The following is a 21,494-nucleotide window of genomic DNA, read 5'->3' as shown; positions in this document are numbered from 1 at the left end:
CTAACATGACATGACTGACTCGGATGTGAATAATTTTTAAGTTTTTTAATTACTTTTATTTTTATTCTTTTTTTTTCCTTTTTTTTTTTTTTTTTTGTTCAAAGGGCGGGTGGGTCGATTACATCCTTGTAGGCACAAAGAGGAGGTTCCACTCCTCGACAGGAGTTCAGCAGCCACTTCGACCAGTTTCTACATGAATTGGACCATCTCTTCTTACTGGTCCATGCTTAGGTTCTCCGACGCCACCGTTCCGGCCAATCTTATTGATTAGAGAGCGGCTGGCTTCCGGCAGGGAGAAGGGGGAGGATTTCTTCGGCCACTTTTCGGTCCTCCGACGATTCTGTTGGATGATGAGAGGGAGGGAGCATGCCATTCTGTCCGCGCGCCTCTTCAACATGAGACTGGTATTATATTCATGATTTCTTATTTGTTCCATTTAGCTTTTTTTTTTTTTTTTTTTACTGTCGTGTTTTTTTTAATCTTTACAAAAAATATGCATACTTGGTTTGTCGGAAGAAGTTTCAGATATCGAAATGTTTCGCATTGGTCAACTGTGGAATGAATTCTCTTACGTCAAAAAGGGATTTCACGTGAAAGATGGGATAATCTGATCCTTAAAGGATTAAAATTAATTAAGAAATAACGTTCCCTAAATTAAGATTATAGAGCAGAATTCTTTTTTAATAAGATAATTGACTTAATATCACATTATGCACATTGCACATCTCCAAAAGTTGCGCCTAACACAAGATGGGATGTTACACGAGGTTTTTATTTTTATTTTTATTTTTATTTTTATACTAGACAACCATACGTGTTCTCATCGGTCCATCCTCCCCCGATTTACCAATTTGTTTCTCTCTCATTATGCCTTTTTCGCTTCATTATCCTCTGCTTTCTTACAAAAGCAAGAATGGTTTGCGAAAGAAAGTAATTATGCATATTTTGATTTATCATAATGAAAATTATATCAACTTATTAAAGGCAGTATGAAATGATTAATTAAGATAACATAAATACACGTACGATAGAAAAAGATATTCACACAATTTTCAAAGATACATAGAACCATCATCCTAAATATATCTAGTAGCTAGAATCATCGTCAAAGTCGCTCCCATCTTCGGAGCTCTCCAGTGCCCTCTTCTCTTGCTCCTCTTGCTCCTCTTGCTCCACCTCGTTCAGCTGGCACTCCTCCCTCAACTCTCCGTTCTCGTTCCTCTCCGCTCTCGCCTTCAACACCTCCAGCAGCTCGCCCACCGCTCTCCCCTTGTTCCTCCGGTTCTTGATCAGGACTTCGCTTATGTCCGCCGGCGTCATATTGGCCTTCTCGACTGCCTCTCGGAGCTCGCTCGCCACCACTTCTCCGAGGTCCTCAGCCTCAATGTCCAGGTAGTTCCGGAGCAGGATCTTGAGCGCCGGGTACGAGCAGTAGCTCATGTAGATGTGCATGTCCATCCGGCCGCTCCGGAGTAATGCTGGGTCGAGCTTCTTGATGTGGTTGCTGGTGAACACAAAGATCCTCTCGCTCCCACAGCACGACCACAGGCCGTCAGTGAAGTTGAGCAGTCCTGAGAGGGTGATTGTATTGTCGTTCCTGTCCTCGCCACCGTGTGCCGCACGCCGTGGCGCGGCTTGTTGCGCATTCAACCTTTTTGGCAGACTGACCGAGCAGTCGATGTCCTCGATGACGATGATGGACTTGGAGCTGGTGTTCGTGAGGAACTCTCGGAGCTGGGAGTTAGAGCGCACCTTGGTCAGCTCGAGGTCGTAGATGTCATAACCCAGGAAATTGGCCATAGCAGCAATCATGCTCGATTTCCCCGTTCCAGGCGGGCCGTAGAGCAGGTAGCCCCGCTTCCAGGCGCGACCTGTCCGCTGGTAGAAGGCCTTCCCCGCCACGAAGTCGCGGAGGTCCTCCATGATGTCCCTCTTCCTCTCCGGGTCCATGGCCAATGTCGAAGGTGCTCGGGTGCTTGAACGGCACCTGTCTCCAACAGCCGTGCGAATTAGTGTAGAGGAAGCGTTCTCGGTTCTTGCGGCGGATGTCGTTGGCCTTGTCCATGATGTGGTCCAGGTAGGAGTCGAGGATACGCTCCCTATCGCACTTCCTGATCCGGAGCGTGAAGAAGCGCTTCTCGCCTCGTGAGGGCTGGGACTGGCTCTGGATCACCACATGCTCCCACTGAACAGAAACGCCGTCAAAGACGTCGGCGATGCAGTCGTTGTTGGTGAGGGCAAAGGTGGTGGAGCTGGAGTTGGGGGCGCGACTGAGGGAGAGGCAGCTGCAGGAGGCAGAGACGAAGGAGCTGAGGTAGAGTTGGACCGCGTTGTAAAGCTCGTTGACACCGTCATTCTTCGTGATTTCGAAGTAGCAGTAGGAGTAGTAGCAGCCAAGGGCGCGCTTCAGGAACTTGAGGGAGGCGGAACGGAGCTGTGGTGGGAGCACATTCCGGAGGATGGTCTGGCAGAAGGCCAGAGTGCCCAGGAGGGAGGCTAGAGTTGTCCAAGTCTCCTTCATATCTGCCATTGCGGGTGAGTAAAAGTTGAGGTTTTCCTGGAGATCTCTGGGTTTGGAAGAAGGAGACGATCAGGAAGAATAGAGGTTGGGCTACTGGGGGTGAGTTTGTTTTATAAGGAGAAAATATTAGATGGGTCCATTTTTCACCTCGTCTCCTCTACGTTTCTTCTAGGAAGGTGCCAAAGAAAATGACCGGTCAATTCCACGGCATGGCCAAAAAAAATTCCATGGCACGACCACTGATATGTAAAAGGACTTCGTAGAGCGTGCGTTGGGGACATTTGTCAAGCAATCAAACCATAGAATTCTACCATAATCGTCCGACTGTCGGCAGGATCCATTTATAAAATCCGAACTAAAGGAATCCAATCAATGGTTTGGAAATAACTATTCAAAATTACATGCCGTAAAGATTCGATCTTTTGTATGTCTGGTTTTGTAGCGAGAAATTCGTGAGCGTGTCGAGTTTTTGTAAGCTTGGTCCATTGATTTTATGAGGTCTGACACAAAGCTCATTATGTTGGTCGAGTTCACATGGATTGGTCCACTCGGAACGATGGATTTATTTAATAAGAATAAAAAGGGAAAGGGCAGGATGAGTGGGACTGATTGGCCGATCATGGGAAGCTTAGGAGTGGAGTGGATTTTGGAGAGATGAATGCCATCGCCATTGGTCTCTTATGCGCGTCCTCCTCCAACTTCTCCATCTCAAAAGGAGTGAAATTGTCACCGTGACAACTACCGGTACACGACACTTCACTGTTAAAATATGTATTAAGTTTGAGCTCGTCAAACGAAGCTCGACTGCTGAAAATATGTGAAATGGGTTGCATGTAAGTCAAAAATTTGCGTGGGAGAATTACGGGTCGAGGTTTCACGATAGGGGTGAGCGGTTCCAGGTTCCCGTTCGGTTCCGTCCGGAACCTGGAACCACTGGGTACAGTTCCTCATTTTGAGGAACCCTGGAACCTACCCGTGAGAAGAGAACTGGAACCTACCCCCGTCACAGTTCCAGGGTCGGTTCCAGGTTCCAACAGGTTTTTTTTTTTTTTTTTTTTTTAGATTTAAACTATAACATATGCGCACGTTACCCAAAAAAACTATAACGTACGTGCACGTTACCAAAAAAAAAATATAACATATGCGCACGTTACCCAAAAAAAAATTATAACATGCACGCACGTTACTAAAAAAAAATATAACGTATGCGCACGTTACCAAAAAAAAATTATAACATGCACACACGTTACTAAAAAAAAATATAACGTATGCGCACGTTACCAAAAAAAAACTATAATGTACGTGTATACTACACGGTAACTTCCCATTGACATGTTATCTTAATACATTAACTTCGCACTGCACAACAATAATAGAATATAATTAGAAATTTCAAAACAAATAGCAAACTAGAAAGTAGAAATAAAACACCACTAGAACAAGAATGTCTAGAGGTACAAGTTTTGAAAAAATTTCGATTAAACCCTTAAATGAACTCAGAAAATTCTGAAATTTGGACACGTTGTATTTAAGACCTAGAGGTACAAGTTTCATGAAGAAATCGTAGTCCAATTCGTTCTGGATTAAAAGATAAAATCGATTAATTTTTCCTATTCTCTACTTGCACAGTTTTTGAAACATTTTTTGGTTAAATAGGCAAATGAACTACAAAAATTACGAAATTTAAATATGTTGTAGGGAAGACATGAAGAGAGATATTTCATGCAGAACACATTTCCAAAAGAACCTCATACAAAATGATATAGTCCACGCATTGCAACTTACAAGATCCGAACACATCAGATTGCACAGTTTTAGAAACATTTCCGATTAAATACCCAAATGACCTTCAAAAATTATGAAATTCGACTATGTGATAGCCAAGACCATAAGGTAGATACTTCATGAAAAATTGAAGTCAAATTCGTCCTAGATAATTAAATATGGACGGTTAAAATCCCTGTTCGTAGTACTGTAATTCCAGATCTAACCATCTCCAAAGGACCACGATTTCACCTACCTATTCTTGTTTTTTTTCTCTAAATTTTTTATATGTTGTATCTCAGGATGTCCTTTACAACTTTTGTTAAGAAACCGAAGTGAAATTTCGACAAAAAGGTTGCCTTACAGTCCATGCATTCATCAAGGGTCGGTCCCAAAATCTCCAGATCCGGTCTTTCCAAAGAATAACGATTTCACCCACTTATACTTGTTTGTTTTGTCCCAAATTTGAGTATGTTATACTCCAAGAAGTCCTTTACAACTTTCATTTAGAGGCCGAAGCCAAACTTCAACTAGAACATCATATACAAGTCACTAAAATATCCACGGTCGATCTTTTTCTGCCCTAAGTAACCGGTTCCGGTTCTGGTTCCGAAATAGGTTCCGGTTCCGGAACCGGAACTGGAACCGGTCCCCCTTGGAACCGGGAACCGAACCGGACCCTCCTCCGGTTCGGTTCCGGTTCCCGGGTTACCCGGGAACCGCGCTCAGCCCTATTTCACGAAGCGTGAAGAAGAATCAATTGCACGGGACCTGTCGCCCTCTCCATGTCCTGTTTACATTATTGGAATCTTTGGGACGTTGAATTTATTGCCGCCGAAAGACTTATTTTGTTCACACAGAAAAAGGGCCTTTGTTCGTACAGAAAAAGCAACTGACATATTATATTATATTTATTTGTGGGGTCAGTGGGTTGAATAATTGATGAAGGATGTGGACTTATTTTGTCCCTCTCATTGACTCTTTTCAAGCGTAGCTGCACAAAGGGAAAGAGTAGGTGGAGCTCCCACCTTACCTTCTGCTGTCTTTCAACCAACCGAAGAAGCCTTCATTGTGCAGCAAGAAATGATGGGAAGGTTCTCTTGGTTATAAATAGAGTTCTCTTAACGATGAAGGTGGGCCTTTGTGCATCGAGAAAATATAAGAGTTTTTTTTAGCTACATTGATTAATATTATAATTTATCATTTTATGGGATTGGTCTAAGGTAAAATAGAAGATTTCTTAATTAGTTTAATATAGAAATAACTAGTGAAGTATGACTAAAAACTTTATAAATAATGCTTAAATCTATTTTCTAACCCTAACACACAATTATTCTCACATAAGAACCGTTAATTGAATGCTAAAAGCATAGAGTAGTTTCATTAAGCTAATGATTAGAGGACAATAACTCTTGAATTTGGATCGTCGTTATTACGTATTAAGAACCATGGATTCCAAATTATATATCCAATATATATTTGCAAATCTATTCCAAATCTATATGTTCTTAATCCTAGCTATGGAGATTGTAGGATGTGCTTTCGCGGCTTACAGAAAAGATTGAACTTTGAGATTGCACAAAAGATAATTGTGCAAAGAGTTCTTCTCATGAGGGTCTTGCTTGTTGTAATTGTATCCTATAGTAATTTTAGCTAGTTGAATTCATGTGATTAGAATTTGTGTAATTCTTTGAGTAAAATTTCATTAGTCATCGCGAGAGGTTAAACACTAGATGGGTTATTAAGTGTAATTAGAAGTTAGGAAACACCTAGAGAGTATATGAATACTTTGATGATTGTAATTTTCATTGTATCGTTTGTTTTAGGGTTAATACCATGAAAAACTCAAAACTGGTATATTTATGACAAATCTATCCAAATTTAATTTTTTTTACCATAAATAAACCTCAAACTAGTGTACTTATGATAAATTTATCTCAAATTAATTGTTGACCAACAAAAATCACAAACTGGTATACTTGTAACAAATTTACCCTCCATTAGCTTTCATTAAATTTAATCATTAAATTTACTAACCTAGATGACACACGGTGAAGTGGCAAGTTCACTCCGTAAAGTAAATATCACAAAAAAATCCTAAATTTGTCACAGGTATATCAATTTGAGGTTTTCTATGGTGAAAAAATTAGTTGGAAACAATTTTGATATTGGCGTACTAGTTTGGGAGTTTTTCTAATATTAAAAAATTAGTTTATGATAAATTTTTATAAGGGTATCAATTTGGGGTTTTCATGATATTAATAATTTATTTCATGGTGAAATTCTATGCTACTTTCCCATGAATGCATGTTCCGATATTCAAATAAGTACACATAACTTCGATGTCAGATTTATTTCCTTCCTTATGTTTATTATTATATTTGCTTGTCGGACATATATTCACGACACTTACTTTCATACCTCTCCCCCGAAATCTTGGTCTACATTAATCATTCTGATGTTTCAAAGAGTTGCGTGTAGGAACTAGGGAGTCCATCGAGAAAAAGAGAGAATAAAGCCAAAAATGTCTCAAGAAAGGTTGAAATAGAGAGATCGGCTTTGGTTTTTGGCTAAAATGATGTATCCTTTTAAGTACAAGAAGAATAGTCCAGTGAAGATAAGAAGAAGAAAAGGGAAAGGGTTTTGTGAAGTTTTTTAGATTAGAGAGAGGGGCGATGTATCAAGGTCTTTGAGAGGGGACCATGGGATTGGAAAGGATGTGGTTAATGGGAACATTATTTGGTCCAATCTTTGATGCACACACCATTCAAGTCTACCAAAGTAAATGGGGGAGATATGATCTTAATATCACATCCCTAAATATGCGAAAAATATAAATATGTAAATATTATTTTTTGTGTAAAACTTTTATGAGACATACTTTTTATCAACATTTTTATTGGTGGGGTGGATTGTAGAGATGAGAAAATATTACATGCAACTGCAATGTCATGTCACTTATGCAATAGTCCATTCACAGTGCAACACGTTTCAATTTTAAGTTTTTACTTTTTCCTTCTATTTCTTTTTCCCCATTCCTTTTCCTTTATTCATTCCTTTCATTCCACTAGGACCACAACAAACATACTTAACTTAGACTCATCATCAGTTCAAACCTATGAATTGCCTTCCGCTACCACCTCACTATCGTCTCAGTCCTTTGTCCATCACCATGTCAAAGCCCAAAGAAAAGACATGATCTAAGAGGGTTTTTGAACTACAGATTGTGACTGATCCATTAATGAGAAACCCTCGAATCTCCCAAGTCCTAAGGTTTTCTTATGTATTCTAGAATAATCCTGAGGGTGGGCAATGTTGTGAATTAACATTATTGTAATAAATGCGGGTTATTAAGTAGATGAGGAGATGCAATCTCTACCATTAGATTGATGAGAGATATACAATTATGGTTAGGGCCTCCTTTCTCTCCTGTGTATCCATCTCACAAGTGAATACAATCTTTAGAGCTTCTCTCTCTAGAATTTATTTATCTATGGTTCTCATAAGCATGAGTAAGTGAGATTGACTTGGGAAAAAATTCCTAAGGCCGCACATGTAAGGGAACGCTAGATTGATTGACTCGTGTCAAGTGGTATTAAAGTTAGGTCGTTCCAAGACACAATGGACCCATGTTTTGGCCTATTGACCGTCCACAATGAGGAGCATTGAGATGGAAAGGCCACTGAGGATTGTGGGAGAGCCTCCAAGAATCTAGCCACCCAAGCAAAAAAGGGCCGTGGTAACTCAAGTTAGAGGGACATATGGGTGACTTGGAGACTTGCATGGTGAAGATGGAGAATGTCGTCACAAACCTCCAAGGAATGGTTGAGGAACCTTCTGTGATCATCGAAGGAGGCGAGACCAGAACGAGGGAGCTCAAGGCCAAAGTGCAAGGGCATAGATATGCATTGGGAGAACTCCAAAGGGAGACACTGGGAAGCCTAACTAACATAACCAAAGAACTCAAGTAGGGGGATGATGCCTTGGAGGCCTTGGTAGAGGCCATGCACGTGGAAATGACTAAGCTTTAGGCAAAGGTTACCAAGGTAGAAGTAGCATGCATGAATGGGATGGTCACCGTTCAAACAAGTCCACAAGTGGACACCACGAAGCCAAAGTAGTTCAAAGGTTCATGGATGGCCAATGATATGGTCAACTTCCTATGGTACATGGAACTATACTTAAATTCCATTGGGGTTACCAATAGTGCACTATGGATAAGTACTTTGCAACTATGTACTTGATCAATAATGCTTTGTTGTGGTGGTATCGTAGGTCCAATGATGGGAGTGGTGAACCTATCACAAACCTAGGAAGTGTTCATCAAGGAACTCCAACGACAATACTATCCCACGTATGCAAAAGAGGAAGCTTAGGAGGAACTCCGTTGCCTAGAGCAAAAGAGAGGACTTCAGGATTATGTGAAGAAATTCTTGGAGTTGCTACTTCAAATCCCATCCACGAACAACAAGAAGGCTTACTAGCAACTCGTGGGTGGCCTCAAATCATAGGTGAAACAAGAGTTGAAGTGACACAATGCGAGCGATCTCTCTACGACCATGTCCATGGCCGAGACCCTTGGGAAGTACAAAGCACCTTCCCCTTGCAAATCGAGCTCCCGATCAAGGGACAAGGTCACTGGTGGGGTAGATCACAGCAAGTTCCATTGCTCAAGTAGAAGCAAGCTACTAGTGGCCCCTTCTAAGAGAAAGGCGAAGTGAGTAGTGGATGACATAAGAAGGAATGCCCAGCCTTCAAGTGGTTTTTGTGCAACGATGCACAGATGGCTTGTGAATGCCAACTCCAAGCAAACTTGTAGCGCTTGTCAAGAATCACGAGGAAAAGCAAGAGGAGGCATGATTAGGTTCGTTGCAAATCCTAAGCTCAATCAAGTACATGAAGGCAAACAAGCCCAAAAAACTCATGTTCTTGGATGTGACGATCGAAGGAACCATGATGAGTGTACTCGTGGACATTAGGGCATCCAATCTATTCATGTCGGAAGAGGCCACAAAGAAACTCATCTTTTGAGTTGAGAAAGTAGCCAGGTGGTTCAAGACGGTGAATTCCAAGGAAGTCCCAACATGCTACATGGCTAGGGACATAAAGGTTAAGCATGAGCAAAGTGCACCTTCGCATAGCGAGAAGTGCGCCTTCGCATAGCGGGAAGTGCCATTCCTAGGGCACATCGTCAACAGTGGACAAGTGTGGATGGAGTCAGCCAAGATCCAGGCCATTGTGGATTGAGAGTTGTCAATTTGGGTAATAGAGAAGAGATCGTTCCTTGATCTTGCTAATCACTACCGACAAGTCATTCAAAATTATTCAAGTATCTCCATGCCACACATGGATATGCTGAAAAATGAGATGCTATGGGAGTGAAAGGATCAATACCAAAAGACGTTCAATTGGCTAAAGCAAGCAATGCAAGGAGCTAGTGCTCGTGCTGTCCCGACCATGCCAAGCTATTCAATTGATTAATTTATCATAAGTATATTAGTTTAGAATTTTTTATGGTCAAAAAATTAGTTCAGAGCAAATTTATTATAGATGTGCTGGTTTGGAGGTTTTCATGCTACTAGTCCTTTCAAATAAAAGTAAATAGAAGTCAGGTGAGAGGAGAGATGGCCGGTGCGTTCCACGCACGCTTAAAAGATGCTTAGTGGCGATGAGAGGAGACGATGAGAACCAGCCATGCTCAACCCCTCCCCCTTCTGCTTTTGCTTTGTTTCCTTGGGAGAAGTGAATGTACAGATTGGCAAAAATATATCATTCAATGATTACCTCAATAAGGAATTGTCATTTGGTATTACGATGTTTCAATAGTCACATCTTTCGTGCTATAAGAAAGGAAGAAAAATTGGAACAATGTTTGACTGCACAAGCGACGATTAATAATTAATTGAGAATGAATGGTGCGAAATCCGTCTATCACACCATAGCGATAGTTCAATTAATGAAGTACATGGTACTTTTTTATATATAAAATAAAAGAGTTGGGAGATGGGTCCAACTGAACAATGCCTTTTGAACGCTGTTAAAAGGGCCGTATCACCGAAGCGCTAGAGGTCAAGGAACTAATTCGTCAACACAATAATCACTCATTAGTGTCGTGAGCGGGTTCGACCTCTTACAAGCTAGTAAGTTGGAAAGTATAATCGTGCATCACTAGCCTACTAAAGCCATGGATGAAAGTCTTATGAAATTAGGTGGAGGAGGTTTATTGAATTTCACATTTATGTCATCGAGGCATATATAACCAACAAATGGAAGGAGAGGAAGATCTTCGATTTTGCAATATGTTGATTCTCTGTCATTAGGGAAAGTTCAATCGCAACATCGTCACTTGCACGCTGACAAGCTCTTCCAACCCCACTTAAGCCGACATTTGCAGGAAAAGTTCAATTTGTAAGCAAGAGGGACCCAATTTTCTCCACTCACCTATTTCTCTTTATATAGAATAAGTCTCCTTTCGGCTTTTGAATAGAAGTTTTATTTCGAACTATCTAATCGAAAATATTTCTTTTGCGAAAGGTGAAGCCATTCTTACAAAATAAAACCGAAAAAAAAAATTAAGTATATGAAGCCCATATTTAGATAACCTATTTCTTTAAAATGAATACAAGTTTATGATTTGATAAATTGAAAAAGCGTCACAACCAACTATCCGTGTGCCAGGTTTAAAGAGAGAGAAAGCAAAAAAAGGAATAGAGACTCGAAGCTCTCCAAGCCGCTGAAAGTTCTGGGTGTCTTCTTTATCGTGGACACATATATGTTGTATGGATACCTCGAAGTAATGATGTTCATGCAGTTGTCGGTCCATCTACATCTAGGATTCCAAGTTGATGTCGGAAACATTGGACTTAAGTGCAGGCCAAGTACATATGAGGGATGTGCTAGGACTAGACTCAACGAGTCTACAAATGCTTTTCCACCACCATGAAGACAAAAGCATTAGATTGCATATGCTGTCGAGAGAATGTTTTAGGACATGAAAGCTGAATTTTAGCCCATGAGTCTTTCCTCATTTTCAGTCCATGCTCTGAAAGAAAGGCTAACAACTTTGGGAAAGCTTAGGTGCATTTCTGCATGAAACAGTTAAACCAACACCACGGTACAGTTAACGCTAAAACAAGCAAAGCCCAACTCTCTTCCATGAGTGTTCTACCAATGTCAAATCAAAACTTTTAAGTCAATGCACACCAGTTCATGCATCAGTTCACGACATTCTTTTCAAGAATAACCATTTTCCATCGTTACACCAATTATACGAACACGAATTAACTAAGCAACAGGATCCCAACCTATGGGAATGAAAGTTGTATCCTCCTATCAGCGTTCAATACAAAATCGTACATAGCATTAGGAGCCGCCACAAACTTATTTGGGGCCGCTTAGGAGCCAAGTGAAATGTGGAGAGATAAAATACTTCCTACAAACTAGAGATTCTAAATTCAGGAACTTGATTATACTAGTTGTTTAATTAATGACCATTTGATATCAATTCCCAATCTTTCAAAAACGATTTTCACACTATATTTTCCCATTTTATTATCCTATGTCAGTAAACAATGTTCATGCATGGATATGCAATCATATAAGTAAACAACCACAATCAAGTGACAAAGATAAAGTGAGAGAAATTAAACCCAATATGAGTGGGACAAAATTATACAGGGCCTTGTTATCAAGCCCTGGGACATGAATCCTAGGAGTTAAATCAAAGTCTAACTCTTGACTAAAGAGAACTATCTACAAAAAGTTAAATCACCAAGTGAAACTAATTAAAAACACGCATTGATAGGCAAGGATACCGCGAATATGAGAATGGATTAACAGCGACCTAGCAAGCGCTAGATTTGGATATGCAGGGAGCGAACACCATTACACTCCAGATTAATGAGACAACGGTTAAAACAACAGCTCCCAAATCAAGTCCCCAAGCAACACTTCTCCATGGAGAGAGAAGAAAACATCAAACCCGATTTTTCGATAGAGGACCAGGATTTGTTATTTGACCACCATGCCATCAGCAAAACAGATTTGAAATTGGACACCCCAACAAACCCTTTCTAAGAAACCAACATGTTGAATGCTCATGATCTGTCGGAACCCTTCATAGTAAAGTTTTCCCTCTCATTTTGCCTTCTCCGCTTCATCATCCTCCACTTTCTTGCGAGAATCGGTGTCGCAGTGGCTCCCATCTTTGGGGCTCTCCAGAGCCCTCTTCTCTTGCTCCTCCTCCTCCTCCTCCTCCCCGTTCAGCTCGCGCTCCCCTCTCAACCCCCCGTACTTCTCGTTCCTCTCCGCTCTCGCCTTCAACGCCTCCAGCAACTCGCTCACTGCTTTCTCCTTGTTCCTCCGGTTCTTGATTAAGACTTCGCTTATGTCTGCTGGCGTCATCTTGGCCTTCTTGACTACCTCTCGGAGCGAGCTCGCCGCCGCCGCCTCACCAAGGTCCTCAGCCTCGCTGCCCAGGTAGTTATGGAGCAGGATCTTGAGTGCCGGGTACGAGCAGTAGCTCATGTAGATGTGCATGTCCATCCGGCCGCTCCGGAGCAACGCTGGGTCGAGCTTGTCGATGTGGTTAGTGGTGAACACGAAGATCCTCTCACTCCCGCAGCACGACCACAGGCCATCGGTGAAGTTGAGCAGTCCGGAGAGGGTGATCGGGTTGTTGTTCCCGTCCTCGCTACCCAATGCGGCATTAGGGGCACCAGGGTCGGAGCAGCTCCGACGCGCGAGGTCTTGGGGCGCCTTCGACCTGTTGCACAGATTGGCCGAGCAGTCGATGTCCTCAATGACGATGATGGACTTGGAGCTCGTCCTCATGAGGAGATCTCGGAGCTCCGAGTTGGAGAGCACCTTGGTGAGCTCGAGGTCGTAGATGTCATAGCTGAGGAAATTGGCCATGGCAGCGATCATGCTAGATTTCCCCGTCCCGGGCGGGCCATAGAGCAGGTAGCCCCGCTTCCAGGCCCGGCCTGTCCGCTGGTAGAAGGCCTTCCCGGCCACGAAGTCACGGAGGTCCTCCATGATGTCCCTCTTCCTTTCCGGGTCCATGGCCAATGTGTCAAAGGTGCTCGGGTGCTTGAAGAGCACTGGGTTCCACCCGCCGTGCGAATTAGTGTAGAGGAGGCGTTCTCGGTTCTTACGGCGGATGTCGTTGGCCTTGTCCATGATGTAGTCCAGGTAGGAGTCGAGGATACGGTCCCTGTCACATTTCCTGATCCGAAGCGTGAAGAAGCGTTTCTCACCCCGCGAGGAGGGCTTGGACTGGCACTGCGTCACCGCATGCTCCCACTGGACGGAAACGCCGTCAAAGATGTCGGCGATGCAGTCGCTGTTGGTGAGGGTGAAGGTGGTGGAGCTGGAGTTGGGGGCGCGACTGAGGGAGAGGCGGCTGCAAGAGGCGGAGAGGAAGGAGCTGAGGTAGAGTTGGACGGCGTTGTAGAGATCGTTGATGCCAACGGCCTCGGTGATTTCGAAGTAGCAGTAGGAGGAGGAGAAGCCGAGGATCCGCTTCAGGAACCTGAGGGAGGCATACCGGAGCTCCGGCGGGAGCACCACCTGGAGGAGGGTCTGGCAGAAGGCCAAGGTGCCCAGGAGGGAGGCCAGAGAGCTCCAGGACTCCTTCATATCTGGCATTCTTCGTGAGTGAAAGTGAAGGTTTTCCTGGAGATTTCTGGGTGTGGAAGAAGGAGATGATGAAGAAGATGGGAGGGGGGGAGCGTTGTGGTATGTTACTATAGGGGGAGAGAAGAGGCCATGCCGGTCCACTTCAAAGCGAGCAGCAGACCACGACCCCACATTGGACTCCATAAGTGTGCGTCTCTTTCCTTTTCACATTTTTCCTTTTCTTGGTGGAATTTCCCAGGAACATGACTACTCAATTCCATGGAACGACCACAAAAATGTATAGGCCTTCCTGAAGCGTGCCCCGGGTATATTTTTTTAAGCAACCGAACCATAGAATTCTGCAATAATGTATAAAATTCGGACTAAAAGAATCCGATCTATAGTTCGTAGTTAACTATTTCAACTTTGATTCCACGAAATTTCAAATGTTCACGGCATGTTCTTCATAGTGTATATTTTCGTGCGTCAGTATCGTGGGGAGATATTCGAGGGTGCATCAAGTTGACGTAAGCTCAATTCATCTATTTCGTAAGACTCAAGTAAAACTCTCCATCCACCGAACTCGACTCCGATTGGAAATGACTCCTTCGCTTAATAAGAATTGAAAAAGGGAAGGGGGCACGGATAACAGCTCCACTGGGCTGAGTGTGGGATCTGATTAACCCTGATAAATTAACCCTGAGTGGGGGATCAGTGATCTGATTGAAGATCAGAGGAACTGAGGACCTTCCTCAAAAGAATGGAGTAGTGACTAGGACACCCTCTCTCTCCTCGGCGACACTTTCCTCATTTTTCAATAAAGGGCGGTTGACAATGGGGAGTTCGTGGAGAAAAAGAGAGAATAAAAACAAAAAAGCCTCAAGAAAGCTGGAGAGAGAAAGAGGGACGGAGGTGGAGGGCGGGGGACAGAGACTTTGGGGTCGTGTTTCTTCTCTGTCGTGTTTCTTCTTGGATGAACTTTCGCCGGTATATTCTATTGCGGCGGAACAGGAAAGAAGGAAGCCCCAACCAGGAAGGTTCAGGTCGTGGGTTCCGATGTTTCAGTCAAGAGAGGAAAAGACGCGTGGCTCTCCGATGAGAGAAAAACATTGGGTACTCCTGTCGTGCTCCGGTGCCCACTGAGAATACGGCACGTGTCCAAACTATTTCTCCTGACCCGTCATGAGGGATTGATATAGGACATCCGGCCCTACGACAAAGGGATCCGAGGGGAACGAGGTAGGGGGATAGGGCCGAACAGTACCGGCTCTAGAGTTGGATCCAGGTGAGTATCGCGCACGCATGTGCATTGATACGAAGAGTGAGACCAAAAAATAAAAAAGCTCGGCCCCTAGGCATTTTTTTTTTCTTTTTTTGAAGATATAGGCACTTTTATGGCGATTATTAACAATTTCTCGCAACCACTGCCGTGCCGATCTTCGCGTTCCCACCAAAGATTGTTTTTATGTTGACCCTTCCGTCTTTTCTTTCTAAATTAACGCAAGTTTCATCCTAAAAAGAAAGAAAAGAAGATATTTTCAGTGGTTGATAAAAAGAAATCATAAGATATTTGTATTCTTTTTTGCGGAGAATATAAATGACATCAGACAAATAAACTAGCAGATCACTTCCAAGGAAATGTCTCCACGGGTGGTTTTCTCCCTTTTTTGCCGAAATGTGTGAAATGGTCTCCACACGCGGATTTCCCATTCTCCTTTTTCCCAATTAAGTCTCAAATTTTTTGACAATCCGTTAATGTAGTCATTTTGGCTAATTGTCCAAATGATAGATTTAGGATTAAATCGACAAAATTTAAAAAATTTAAGATTAAATGGACACTATTAAAAAATTTATGATTAAATTAAGAAAAATAGACTCATAATATTTAAAGAGTAAGACGTTGAAAAGAAGCTCAATGGAGATGGAGGGAAGGCAATAAGAACAAACTCATTCGACCCCCTACATTCTGCTTTTGTTTTATTTATTCCTAGAATGCACAGAGCAAGAAAAATGGATTATTCAATGAATACATAAATCTCTCAATATGGATTTTGTCTTTTGGTGTTCCAATGTCTCGAGGTCACATCCTTTGTGTAATTAAAAAAGAAAATATAGAACAATGGAAACAATGTTTGACCGCATGAGCGAAAATAAATAATTAATTTAGTATGTACGGTGCGAAATCGGTCTCCCGCACAGTCTCGATAGTTCAATTATTGTAGGTTACGGTATTTGTTTTTCCTTTTTGTAAGATAAAAGAATTCGGAGACTTGACCAACTTGACAATGCCCCTCGAATGTTGCTAAAAGAGCCGTACACTCAATAAACAAAGGTTCCAATGAGTCATTACGTTTAAAAATCGTTGTAATATCATTGAAGCACTAGAGTCCGAGAGCTCATTCATTGACATAATAATCGAGCATTACTAGCACGAGCAGATTGGCCTTCTCAACTTGTGGCTTGGAAAGTATAGTCATGCATCACTAGGGTACTGATATATAAGATGAAAATTTATGAAATTAGATTGAAAAGGTCAAATGACTTTCCAATTTTTAGCGGCGTGGCTATCGGCACAAAAAATTACTCGAGTCTTCGACTGTCAACTTAGACTAGAAAGATCGAGCAAGACATGGCTGAGGTAATATTTGCTAAGTCCTTTTGGTTGGCAACTATAGAAAATCAACATAGGTGATGAGAAGTTGCCGATAGGCGACTCAAGAGAAAATTATTAAGCGTTGAGTCATGGGTGTTGGTAAATGAGATTTGGTTCAGTCAACAAAAGAACCAAAATTGAAGTGAAGATCAATGAATTAAGAACAGGATAATTGTTCAAATCACGAAACCAACAATCTCAGGTACAACCATAATGACGCATTCTATCATAAAGCCAGCATGATCATCAGATCGCTAAGCCATAAATCTCAAAAGTCACAAGTGACGATGGCCAATAAATATATACTGCTATAACTATTGAGAATAGGAGTTGCAAACTACAAAAGTAACTGTCAATATGGAGCAAGTGATGAGGCCACGATGGTGGAAGTAGTGGGTCTATGATTGTTTATATATGTTGCTAAATTCTAGGAGTCACATAGGATGTTATTTACTTTCTTTATAATCATCATTAACCTTCACTAGTAGTAATAAGTATTAGGATGGATTGCAATTCAAGCGAAGGACCGCCAATCAATCGATGAACACCAATTGTCCAATTTTATTTTCTTGCCATCATTACATTCCAGTAGAATTTCATATGATTGGCTGCGATTGCCTTTAATTTTTGTATTTTAATTTTTCTAGCTAGTTTGCATTCCGGTCTAAGAACCAGCGAAGGACCTCTTACATCTTTTGTTTTTTGTTTTTTATTTTTATTTTTTTTGTGCTAGAGGAACCGGCTTGCAACCGACAACCGCCGTAAACCCCCAAGTGACACTTAAGTAGGAGGATCCACTACCCCGAGTCACACTTAATTGTTGATCTCTACATCGATCGACATTTTAAAAGATGTTCTGTGAACACTTTTCGGCCAAATAGTGGCATATATAAATAATTTGCAAAATGTAGATTCTATCATTTAGCCAAGGTCAATAGGAACATCGTCACCTGCGTGCTGACAAGATCTCCCAACCCCACTTCCTTTCAGAAATAAAAATTTGGAGAGAGCATACTGCGTAAAAGCGCCACTTAAAATTTGCCGAGTGTTGTCGTTTTTCTTACGGCACCCCTTCTATTCGCCCTAATAGTCACCTATTTGGGACAAAAGCTGCCTGTGAATCCAAGATCGGTGTAGTGACTATGATCAGATGACATTACAACTATAATAGGGTACTTTTCATTTGGCGAAAGGTATATGATGATGTGGCAGCATTATCCTCGAATATATAAGGAAATTTGATATGATGGTAATCTGACATGTGATCCAATATGATTACTTAATATGACATCTAGGCTCAATTTATTTTGTGAAAAATGTGGCATTTTTAGAAAATGTTTTCAAGTAAAGTCATTTTAAAGGAAAATGACAATATTTTTCGGTGTTTGATTGAAATTTGGAAAAGAATCAGAAAAATATTTTCTGTTATATGGAAAGAAAAATCATATTTGATTTTTCTAAATACACATACAGTATCGAGTGCTAGTGACATACGCATGGGCAATTGAGGAACTAAGCACAAACACCGGGATCTTGCTCCAACCTTGATAGACCTTGACCTAGGTAGGGCCACTTTGGTCCAATGCCAGAGATATAGGCATAAGCACAAGGATCCTAGGCCTGGCCTTTGTGGACATAAGCTTGGGCGTCGAGGACCCGGCCACAAGCATAGGGGTTCATGGCTAGGCCGCGATGGACTTGGGGATAGGTGCTAGGGACTAGCATTGGGGTCACTGGCCCGAGCGCCAAGCACCTAGGATTGAGTGTTAAAGTTCCCATACGCAAAATCAGACTTTATTGTCAAAGCATCGAAATTTAGTTATATTTTGAAAAATGATTTTAAATTGTAAATCATTTTCTTGAATTTAAGTCTAGATTTTCCATGGATTAGAAAATCCGTTGACTAATTTTTCTAAGTGATCCAAATGTTGAGAAAAAGAGAAATGTTTTCTCGAAAAATATATTTTGCAAAATAAATGGAGTTTTATTATATAGTAAGACAAAATGAATTGTTAATGCGGCATGGCATGAAAGATTTTTTTGATTCTTGGCCATTGTCAAAACTCCGACGATGTTTCATGAGAGTGGGGGCGGGGATGGGGATGCTAGATGATGACGATGGGTTTACGACTATGTTTGTTGACCAAGTCAGCAACTTTTGATCTGGGAATCTACATTTGACTTTTGTTGATATTATATCATAGCATTATGTTATTGTTATACATAAATATTTTTTGCTTTATTATTTATACACTTGATTTTTCATTTATTATTTAACAAGAAATTTTGAAAAAAAAAATACAAGGTAATATATGGTTCTATTCAACCTCTAGAGTCTCTAGGTTATAGGTTCCGTGATGGATTCAAAATCTTATATGATAGTGTCACGATCTCAAGGTTCTTTGTGATTAAAGGACTATGCTTAATCAAAAAAGATAGTCCAAAGTCACCTAGGGTTTTCGGAACATTCTCAGGGATGGGCAATATGGTAATTACGCCAAATTCTAAAGCATTCTCGTGTTAAATGCCGGTAATTGTTAGATGAGGAGATGAGATCTCGTCCATTAGATCTAGAGTCGATCAACAGATGTAATGAGGGGACCTCTTGTATAAACGGGAGTGTTCTCCCCCTTATTTGTATACATCGAAGCAATTGGTAATACAAAGCATTCTCATCTAGAACTTCTCTCTGTATGATCCGGGTGAACAAGCAAGTGATTGATCCCTTTGGAAGGCTTAGCTTAGACACTCCAGTGATCCACATAAGGCTAAGTCACTACATAGTCTTGATCCCAAATGATCAACCTGTGACAAGTGGTATCATATCAAGTAGAGGAGAGAAGTTCTAAGAGATCAAGGAGCACATCAATTTTGAGAGAATGTTGAGCCAAGATGCTGTTATGGGTAGAGAGGTCGCCCAAGAGAAGGTCACCCAAATAAAGGGGACCCACAGTCAAGCCAAGAAGAGGGATGTCTCTTTGGATGTCATGTCGCCCTTGATAAAAAGCTCACCATGATGAGAAGTGCCATGGAGGAACTCATGGAAGGACTCGACAAAGTGAAGGATCACATCAATAAGGTTGAAGCCTTGAAGGTGGAGGTCCAAGATCTCAAGACTGAGCTCTCCTTGTGCAAACTTAGCATTATGAATGGAGTCATGCCCGTTCAAGTAGCACACAAACTAGATGTGTCAAAGACCAAAGAATTCAAGGGCAATTGATCCACCAAAGAGGTGGACAACTGTTTATGTAGCATAGAACAATACTGTGGCACCGTCAACATCCAAGACGAGATGGCCAAGGTAAGGATCACCTCGATGTTCTTAACCGATAATGCAATGTTTTGATGGCACAATAGGTGCAATGAGACCAAATGAGGATTTGATCCTATCCATATGTGGGATAGTTTTGTCAAGGAATTTCGGGATTACTTCTTCCTTGAGTTTGCTTAACAAGAGGCCAATAGCAAACTCCATCGCCTTGAGCAACGCACAATGAGAGAGTACATGAAGGAATTCCCTGAGCTCAAGCTTTAAATTCCCAACCTTGGGGAGGAGGAGGCTCTCGAGGCATTCATGGATAGATAGAAACTGTGGGCCCGACTCGAGCTCAAACGAAGGGATGTTCAAAGTATCTTGAGAGGCCTCACCATGGCCAAGTCTCTCACCGACTTTCACCAAAGTAGAATCCTCCAAGACCAAAGTGAGTAGATGGGGAACAAATTGCCACCATGAGGACGAAAAAGGAGACACTTCCCACCAAAGAGACCATGGTAGTTGAGAGAAATCATGGGAAGCCACTATCATCCCCATGCTTGGACCCAAAAAAGCTCTAAGAAGAGCAAGATCAATGCCTTTCTCACCATAGAAGAGGAGGAGCAGCCAGAACAAGAGAGAAGGCAAGTGTGACTTAGAGCCGTGGAGGCTTCTCAACTCGTGAGGGCCCAAACACCACCCAAGAAGAAGTCCACAAATACAAATTTGTCATTTGTGGAAATCATGGTATGTGACACAACTCCATATGCCTTGGTTGAAACGGGTGCTTCAAATATGTTCATATCGATTGAAGTGGCAAAGAGTTTGGGACTTCACGTGGAGCCAACTAGGAATCGGTACAACGCTATCAACTTGGATGATGTAAAGGCCACAGGCGCTACCCAAGACGTGGAAGTCCAAATTGATAGACGGAAGGCAAACTCTCATTCGAGGTAATTCCACTCGATGGCTATGATCTAATCTTGGGTTTAGAATTCCTCGACAATGCAAAGGCCATGGTCGACGTGAGGACCTAGTGCATCATAATCACTGACATGCCCAACAGTGGTGCCTATGTTCCATGGGTTAACAAAGACCAAGAATATCTCCATGATCTGATTTGTGGATGAAAGGTTGAGAGTTGAGGGGTCCGTAATCGAGTCACACATGAAGCCACAACCTTTAGAGAAGCCAAAGGTAAGGTTGGATTATCCCACTCCAACTCTTCATAACATGTCGATAGATGTGATCTTTTTGGAAGTAGAGTACTTGTGAGGCAATATGGTGATGGTTGACCCGAAGAAAGAGCCATGTAGTCAACCGACTAAGAAGCCCAAGACAAAGTGACATTGAAAGAAGAAGAATTGGCATTGCTCTAAGCAACCGACGAACAACACCATGTTGGTTAGAAATGAACACAAGGACTAAGAGGTACATGTGAGAGCACAAGGATTATAGTGCATGAGATTTTGTGGGATCACTACCAGTTATTCTAAAGACTTAGTTAATTAGATTAAAATGTGGTTTATTATTTAAATATTCTAATAATCATTCTAGTTTTTTCGCATAGTACTAAGTGGACATATTTAATTGGGAAGGCAACCGGGCCTAGAAAAATTTGAACTCATAACCTCTAGCTTAATTACCATGTGAGATTTTGATGGGATTACTACCAACTGTTTAAA

The 21,494-nt window shown here is 41.8% G+C and overlaps 1 protein-coding gene and 1 pseudogene across 1 annotated transcript; both read right to left on the bottom strand.

Moving 5' to 3' along the window:
- Positions 1–999: 999 nt before the first annotated feature.
- LOC104437372 lies at positions 1,000–2,582 on the bottom strand (annotated as a pseudogene).
- Positions 2,583–12,347: 9,765 nt separating this feature from the next.
- On the bottom strand, positions 12,348–14,167 carry LOC120291302 (AAA-ATPase At5g57480-like). Its single transcript, XM_039308506.1, has one exon. The coding sequence runs from the start codon at positions 14,105–14,107 to the stop codon at positions 12,422–12,424; it is 1,686 nt and encodes a 561-aa protein (XP_039164440.1). The 5' UTR covers positions 14,108–14,167; the 3' UTR covers positions 12,348–12,421.
- Positions 14,168–21,494: the final 7,327 nt, after the last annotated feature.

This window comes from Eucalyptus grandis, chromosome 3 (genome assembly GCF_016545825.1).
Source record: "Eucalyptus grandis isolate ANBG69807.140 chromosome 3, ASM1654582v1, whole genome shotgun sequence".
NCBI classification, from domain to species: Eukaryota; Viridiplantae; Streptophyta; class Magnoliopsida; order Myrtales; family Myrtaceae; genus Eucalyptus; species Eucalyptus grandis.
This window is presented reverse-complemented; position numbering and strand designations above follow the sequence as displayed.

Coding starts and splice junctions, on each gene's coding strand:
- LOC120291302 (XM_039308506.1), bottom strand. CDS start 14,107: ATGGAGTCCAATGTGGGGTCGTGGTCTGCTGCTCGCTTTGAAGTGGAC.